This window comes from Ovis aries, chromosome 6 (assembly GCF_016772045.2).
Source record: "Ovis aries strain OAR_USU_Benz2616 breed Rambouillet chromosome 6, ARS-UI_Ramb_v3.0, whole genome shotgun sequence".
Lineage (NCBI taxonomy): Eukaryota > Metazoa > Chordata > Mammalia > Artiodactyla > Bovidae > Ovis > Ovis aries.
This window is the reverse complement of record NC_056059.1, coordinates 61,348,345-61,355,881: the sequence shown is the minus strand read 5'-3', so window position 1 is coordinate 61,355,881 and position 7,537 is coordinate 61,348,345. Positions and strand designations below refer to the sequence as shown.

Below are 7,537 nucleotides of genomic sequence, written 5' to 3'. Positions count from 1 at the left end.
TATCAAATACGCATTGTACAACATACAACTGCAATAAAACTATCAGCCCTCCCCATAAAACTATCACCAGGCTACTCGGCGGGTCCCGCTGCCTGCACTCTCGAGAGACTTTAGTGATTCCTCACGTCCAGAGGACGCGCCATCACCTGAAACCAGCCTGAAACTCACCCAGCGGAGAAGCAGGAGGCTGGGGGACCGCTGTCCCTGTTTAATCCATTACGGCGTCCGCTGCAGTTTAGTGCGCAATAAAACACAGTGGCAGTGGAGAGCGGGCGCCCATCCACTCCCCGGCACTAGCATCGAATTAAACCACTTAGTTTGGCAAACACTGAACGCCTAAATGCCCCTATAAAGACTTTATGAGTTTGTTACTTTAATTACTGACTTGTTACAGAGCACATAAAGGGGGTAATGAATGCAATAAAACTAATTATCTACACATTTAATTCATATAAAATATCCAGGGTTTGTTTACACCACACGGCGATTCAACTAAGCATTCCTCCTCTTGTCCACCGAGAGGAAGGATTTAATGAAATAGTTTCCCTTATTCTGCTAAAGCCTAACGAACCAAATGAAAATTACCCTCCACTTAAATCATGGGGCCACCGAGGTCCACAAATCATTGCTCGTTTCTTTGTCTGTGCCTCGCTGCCAGCACCCAAGAGCCTGGGGAGCTGGACAAGAAAAGTCCCCGACCTGGAGCCTGGGCATTTTAAGAGCAAGGATTTCGTTCACTGCAATCGGCAAACCTAAAGGCCAAGCAGATAGCAATCATTTTTTGGAAGCTTCCGGTCTCTAGGGAATTGTGAGCACCTGAAAAAGTGGAGGTGGGGGCGGAAAGAGGCAGAGGGAGAAGACCCAAGAGGGATGGAAGAGGAGGCACATTTGGGTACACTTCATGCCCACTTGCCAGTTACACAACGTAATGAAAACCAACCACAACACAGACCAGCAAAATGCAAACCTCACATGACTGCAGAAAAACCCAGAAGTGAGCGCAAAGAAGCCATCAGTTGAGAATCCAGATGTTTTACATTCAAGAGCTTTACTCGGATGTTCTTTTGTTTTTTAAATGGCTGTGTAAGCAGAGTCTCTAGAAAAGCACATTAAACCGCAACAAGAAATGCAATTTATAAGATGCTCCCCCCGCCCAACCAGGTGTATTTTAAAGAAATCCGCTTAGCGTTCACAGAAACCCCCTTGGCCCACTTACTCTATGTTACAGGGCGCCTGAGTCTTGCCAATGTCCCAGTCTTTTATAACATTTCATGCACTTCAGGGGGTAGACTTGTTGTTAAATTGAGCGTGTAACGCTCTTACAAAACAGGTTTTCTATGACATCAAGGTTTCTTCTCCCTAACTGAGAAAGAGAGATAGAGAGAAGGAGAAGGAAGAAGGGGGAAAACACACACACTATCTCAATTTATGCCTAAGGTATATGATCAGTTAAAAAGGCTTAAAAGCTCGGGGAAATTGGATCAGGGAGAATCGTCACCCAACTTTCATTATTTCCAAGTAGTGTGATTGAATTAAAGGGCAGGGAGCTGGTTAGAAGGGAGGATCAGGGGCTCAGTGCGTAATGGTGTGGTATTAAATTCTAATTAGAGATGCAGGAATCAATGATAGGGAGGTTGGACAGCTCAGTTCCCCAGTGCCAGCCCAATAGACGGATGAGTTATTGTCATGTAAAAAGCGCCAGCAATAAGACCAACCGCTTTGCTATTGTCCAAGTGGAAAGAGCCAAGTTTATTATGAGGACTATATGCTCTAGAGACCTCAGACAAGGCATCTCATAGGAGGCTTTTTCATAAAACTAGGCTCTGCTGGTAGTAAGGAGGCCAGTTTGGAGGCAGGCGTTGAGCTGTGCACATCTCCCCACTCCAGCCACCTTCTCCATACCCATCTTTTATTTCATTTTTCCACTTGGCTGAGCCATCCAGAGCCTTTTCAATGTATAAAATGGAATATTCTTACCTCAATTCCTCTGCCTACGAGTCCTGTATGGCCGGGATGGACACCTCGAGCCTGGCTTCAGCCTATGCTGACTTCAGTTCCTGCAGCCAGGCCAGTGGCTTCCAGTATAACCCGATAAGGACCACTTTTGGGGCCACGTCCGGCTGCCCGTCCCTCACGCCGGGATCCTGCAGCCTGGGCACCCTCAGGGACCACCAGAGCAGTCCGTACGCCGCAGGTAAGGACCGCCAGCTTTCTCCGCGGAGGAAGCCGCCTTTCCGCTTGTATATAGGAAGCCTTGATTGCATTTGAAAATGGAAATGTGTTTAGTATTTACCAAACGAAATTTGCTTACACAAATGAAAGAATTTATCACGTTAGAAGCGATTGCAGGGAGGGGTAATTCACTTACAGGGTTACACTATCCTAGTCACACCCGAACCGCCAACAAAATTATCTTAAGCTGCCAAAATGATAGGCATAATTTATTTACTTTGCGATGAGACGTAAAGCTTAGAAAATAATTAAATAACAAAGAGTAAAGCTCATTACTGGCAGTGTCTCTCTCTCTTTTTTAAAGAACCGACAGCGGCTCACACCTCTTTGCTGGTCATTTTTCTGATGATTTCTTTAATTCATTATTATTATTATTATTTTGCAGCGCTTTCTCCCAACTTTTGGGCTAGGTCAACTTTTGAGAATTAAAAATTTTCCACAGTGGGAGTGTTCGGTAACTTCATTCCTGGCTTCCTAGTATTCCGATGGATGTTTTCGGAACTTTTTGCTCTCTAGCTTTCCTTCATCACAGTATTTCCCCGTCCCCGGACCTCAGCCGTCTCCAGCGCTCTATGGCAACCCACTCAAAGGCTGCTTGTGCGCGGAGGGACCCCACCTAAGCCCGGAATTTGTGCCCCTGTTTCGGTGTATAACTAATTTGTTCGGGTCATCTCGCCAGCTCCTCTCGGCCACTTTCCCGTCCCGGTGTCGGCGGCGGCTCCAGTGCCGCCTGACCTTGGAGTCCCCACATTCCGGCTCCCGGGTCCGCACACTTCAGACCTTTTTGCTTATACCCTGTCCCCTCTGGTGTCCTCCAGTTCCTTACAAACTCTTCACGGACCACGGCGGCCTCAACGAGAAGCGCAAGCAGCGGCGCATCCGCACCACTTTCACGAGTGCGCAGCTCAAAGAGCTGGAGAGGGTCTTCGCGGAGACGCACTACCCTGACATCTACACCCGGGAGGAGCTAGCGCTGAAGATCGACCTCACCGAGGCGCGAGTCCAGGTACGCGCGCCTGGAAACGCACCCGGCTCTGCAGCACAGCGAGGGGCGGGGGTGCAGTGCGGGAGTGTGGGCGATCCTATTGAAGGCTTGCGTTCCCGGGCCTCCTCCGAGAGGCCAAGTTCGGAAGGACTGTGTGCGCGAGGAAGGGCTAGGGAGCGCGTTCTTGGCTATAGATTCACGGCGTCAAAGTGTTTCCCACCCCATCTAGGGCTGTACTGGCATTCAAGAGCTATGGGAGAGGCATTTCGGGGGGTGGGGGTAGGAAGTGCCTTGGGGGAGGAATGCAGACTTTGCTCCGTACTATAAGTATTCCGCCCTCTGCCCCCCATATACCTCTGAACTCAAGCCCTTTTAACGGCGCACAGGTATAGATTTTCCTGTGAACTGTGATTGCAGCAGATCCGCAGAGGGACAGGGATTCTATATCGGTTAAGATCCGCGCCTTACTCTAACCTTTCAGGGACTCAGGTGCACCCTAGAGCCGGCCGTGGCGCCTCTCCTGCTGAACCTCCCCCCACCCCCGCCACGTTAGCACCTCCAGGCTCAAAGGCCAGGCTGGGCAGCAGGCGCCAAACCCAGAGACCCCTCACCTGTCTACCAATCAGAGTTTAACTCGAGACCTGAGGCCTAGAGGTGATGGCCAACTTGAGATGGCTCAGAGAGTAGACTGAGCAAGGGTACTTTGCCAAAATTAGGTACCATCAACATAAGGGCTTCTGTTTCAGGGCCTTTCGCGGACCTGCTGCCTCTTTACCCCTCCTGCTGCTGCTGCTGCTAAGTCGCTTCAGTCGTGTCCAACTCTGTGCGACCCCATAGACGGCAGCCCACCAGGCTCCCCCGACGTGCCCAAGTGGTCCTAAGACAGTTTCTCAAAAGATGTACCAGTCACCAGAGGGACAGCTTCAGTGGGCTGGAGGCGCGCGGGAGTACCCACGGCGGGTGCAGTTTAAAACAATCTGGAATGGAACGTGGGCCGCCCTAACTGCTTTTCTTTTCTTCTTTTCCCCCCTGTTTCACTGTCTGTCTTCTCTTCTCGGGCCAGGTGTGGTTCCAGAACCGCCGCGCCAAGTTCCGCAAGCAAGAGCGCGCGGCAGCGGCCGCAGCGGCCGCGGCCAAGAACGGCTCTTCGGGAAAGAAGTCTGACTCCTCCCGGGACGACGAGAGCAAAGAGGCCAAGAGCACCGATCCGGACAGCACTGGGGGCCCGGGCCCCAACCCCAACCCGACTCCCAGCTGCGGGGCGAGTGGCGGCGGCGGCGGCGGCGGCCCCAGCCCCGCCGGAGCCCCGGGGGCGGCGGGACCAGGGGGTCCCGGAGGCGAGCCGGGCAAGAGCGGTGCAGCGGCGGCGGCGGCGGCAGCGGCGGCGGCAGCAGCGGCGGCGGCGGCGGCAGCGGCCGGAGGGCTGGCTGCGGCCGGGGGCCCTGGACAAGGCTGGGCTCCGGGCCCCGGCCCCATCACCTCCATCCCGGATTCGCTCGGGGGTCCCTTCGCCAGCGTCCTGTCTTCGCTCCAAAGACCCAACGGTGCCAAAGCCGCCTTAGTGAAGAGCAGTATGTTCTGATCTGGGATCTGCAGCGGCGGCGGCGGCGGGCGAGGCGGGTCCCCGCGGGCGAGTGGGTGAGCCGGGTAGGCCCAAGGCTATTGTCGCTGCTGCCGTGGCTTTTCCCTGGAGAGCCTAAAGTAATCGCGATAAGAATAAAGAGAAAACGGCGTCGCCCCCATTTCAAGCCCACTCCTACTCCCTCCCTTCACCCCCAAACAAAACACCTCCCTGGCTTCGCACCTGCCTCGGGGCCGCGCGCACCGGCCGGGGGGCCCCGCTTGCTGCCCGGGAGGTGTGAGCGACGCGGCCTGGACTCGGGGAGGGGGGTGGAATCTCAGGGGGCTATGTCTGCGTGTCGGTGTGTGTCTGTCTCGGGGAGTGTGTGTCTGTGGCCCGAGCAGGTGACAGGGAGAAAGACGGCTGGGAGGCCACAACCAACTCAGTGACTTGCTTAGGGAAAGAGAAAAGTGAACAGAATTCCCCCGGATTAAAAAAAAGAACGAAATAGGGAGGCAGTGACAATTAAAAACAAAAAACCGAAAGGCTTTAAAATCCAAGGGAAAGAAAAAATACAAGGGGGAAGAGGGAAGCGGCAGCCGGCCCCATTTGAGGGCTCTGTCTCCTCGTTCCTAAATTCATCCGCACCCTCTGGACAGCACTGACTCCCTCGGGGCTCCTCTTCAGGGAGAGTAGGAAGGCCTTCCAGTTGACCCGTTTCCCCTCTTGTCCTTGGGTTCGGGCCGCTGCGGTGACGACTCGTGCAGACTGTCCGCGCGGCCAAGGTGACTGCCTCGCGCCCGCTTGCCTGCCCCAACCTCGTCAAACACCATCCTGCCACCTGCGCATCCGAAGCCCTCACCGTTCCAGCTCTCCTCCTGAGTCTCTGCAGCCGCTCGGCCCTGGAAGATGCCCTATCCATGAAATGCCTTTTCATCCGCGAACTCCGCAAACTTTGTCACCTATCTCTCAACTCTTCCCTTTTTTTCTCTCCTGATACCCCCGCCGGCATTTTCTTCCACCAGCTTTTACTGAACTTTTTGGCACTGCTTTGGATTGGAGTCAATTGCAGTCCACGAAGCTGGCTGCAGAGAAATCTACCCAGCAAGGAAAAGAGGCGCACACGAGTTTGCAGAAATGTCTCTGCATTTCTGTTTGATCCGAAATGGACTCACATCCTGTATGGTGGATGGACTGTATATTGATGATTCCATTCTTTGCGCAGTTTAGACATCTCTGTTGGGATTTTTTGTTTATTTTTTTAATTTTATTTTAAAAGGCACAAACTATAGATATTAGTTGAATGTTGAGGCTTTAACTTTTTTGGTGTCTTTCTACAACTGTGTTCTGTGACTCAATTGTATCGTGTTAATATCAGTACAGCCCGTCTCCTCTACGTGACTGTATAATGTTTTTCTCTTCTTGTAGTCTCTATGGTGTGTCTTTATTGAATAATAAGGTTCTCACGGGTTCAACTCCTTTGTGTTTAGAAAGACCACGGTTCAGCCAATGGTATATATTTTTGTTATCAGGTGCATGTCTGTCTGATTTCTTTTTTCTTCTTGTTGGACTATGTTTGTGAACATAAACGTCATAAGTTATGTTTCAGATTTTCAAATTTATTTATATGTGTTATAATGAATGCTTCTATTTAAAAGGGAAATATTTCTACATGTGCATATAGTTTTCCAAGAGTGTACCATTAACTTGATTGTTGATAATAAAAACAAAAAGCAAGTCTAGCAATTGAACTATTCTGACTTTTTCTTGATTCATTTTTGGTTGTTTTTAATTAATTAAAAATTATATTATAATGATAAGGGAGGGCAGATGAAATTGTAGAAAATATCTAGACGCCTCTGCAGCTCTGGAAACCTAGGTAGGTTGGAGAATCTAAATTCATGTGGCTAAATTCAGCCAATATAAAATTTAGTGCTTGAGATAGCAGGCAGGATTCTCCTGGTCCATTTTTCTTTCTGTCCCAGCCACCAGAGCACAACAGAACAGGAGGGCATTGATAGAAGTATTCAGATCAGTGCCTGGAGTGATATTCTGTGGACTCTGGTAGCAGAGAAGGCAGGTTAAGCAGGATTCTGATTCTCAACTTTGAGAAGGGCTTGAAAGTGCACCGTGCAGACACCTTCAGGACCAGTGGCATCTGGGGAGGACCAGGTGGTCCCCAGGTGGCCCAGCCACCTTAAACCCTGAAAACCAAACCACTGGCAACCAGGGGTACGGAGGGTCTTTGTGTGAGCGGGGAGAGCAGCTCTGCAATGTTAGTGTGTTTGGGGAATCTACAATGACTAGAATTAGCGAGCGCTTGCCTGTACAAGGTTGTGTTTTCTATGCGTTATCTCACCTACCACTCAAAATAATATCAGGAAGCAGGTGTAATTCCTATCCTTATTTTCTTTTAGACAGGTGAGGAAGCTGAGGCGACAGAAAGGTTAACTTGCTCACATGGTCCTAGTATACAAGTGATGGGGCCAGTCTTTGAACCCAGGAAATCTGATTCCAGAGCCTGTCCATTAAACTACACCAGTGGTTCCCAAAGTGTAGTCCCTGGACCAGTAGACTCAGCATCACCTGGGAATTTATCAGATACACAAATTCTTAGACCCCATCTGAGACCTACAGAATCAGAACCTCTGGGAGTGAGACCCAGCCCTCTGTATTTTACAAGCCCTATAGAGAATGTGAGAACAACTGAATTACAGTATAATAAATCCAAATGGAAAGTTTCTAGAATCAGAACTACA

The 7,537-nt window shown here is 50.7% G+C and overlaps 1 protein-coding gene across 1 annotated transcript; it reads left to right on the top strand.

Annotated features, from left to right (window-relative positions):
* The first annotated feature begins 1,735 nt into the window (after positions 1 to 1,735).
* On the top strand, positions 1,736 to 6,529 carry PHOX2B (paired like homeobox 2B). The gene is made up of 3 exons (XM_027971394.3): positions 1,736 to 2,194; positions 3,051 to 3,238; positions 4,281 to 6,529. The coding sequence occupies exons 1-3, from the start codon at positions 1,954 to 1,956 to the stop codon at positions 4,797 to 4,799; spliced, it is 948 nt and encodes a 315-aa protein (XP_027827195.1). The 5' UTR covers positions 1,736 to 1,953; the 3' UTR covers positions 4,800 to 6,529.
* Positions 6,530 to 7,537: the final 1,008 nt, after the last annotated feature.

Excerpts from the sequence above, each read along its gene's own strand:
- PHOX2B (XM_027971394.3), top strand. The coding sequence starts at position 1,954 with ATGTATAAAATGGAATATTCTTACCTCAATTCCTCTGCCTACGAGTCC. Across the intron at positions 2,195-3,050 it reads GAGCAGTCCGTACGCCGCAG|TTCCTTACAAACTCTTCACG; the intron begins GTAAGGACCGCC and ends GGTGTCCTCCAG. Across the intron at positions 3,239-4,280 it reads TCACCGAGGCGCGAGTCCAG|GTGTGGTTCCAGAACCGCCG; the intron begins GTACGCGCGCCT and ends TTCTCGGGCCAG.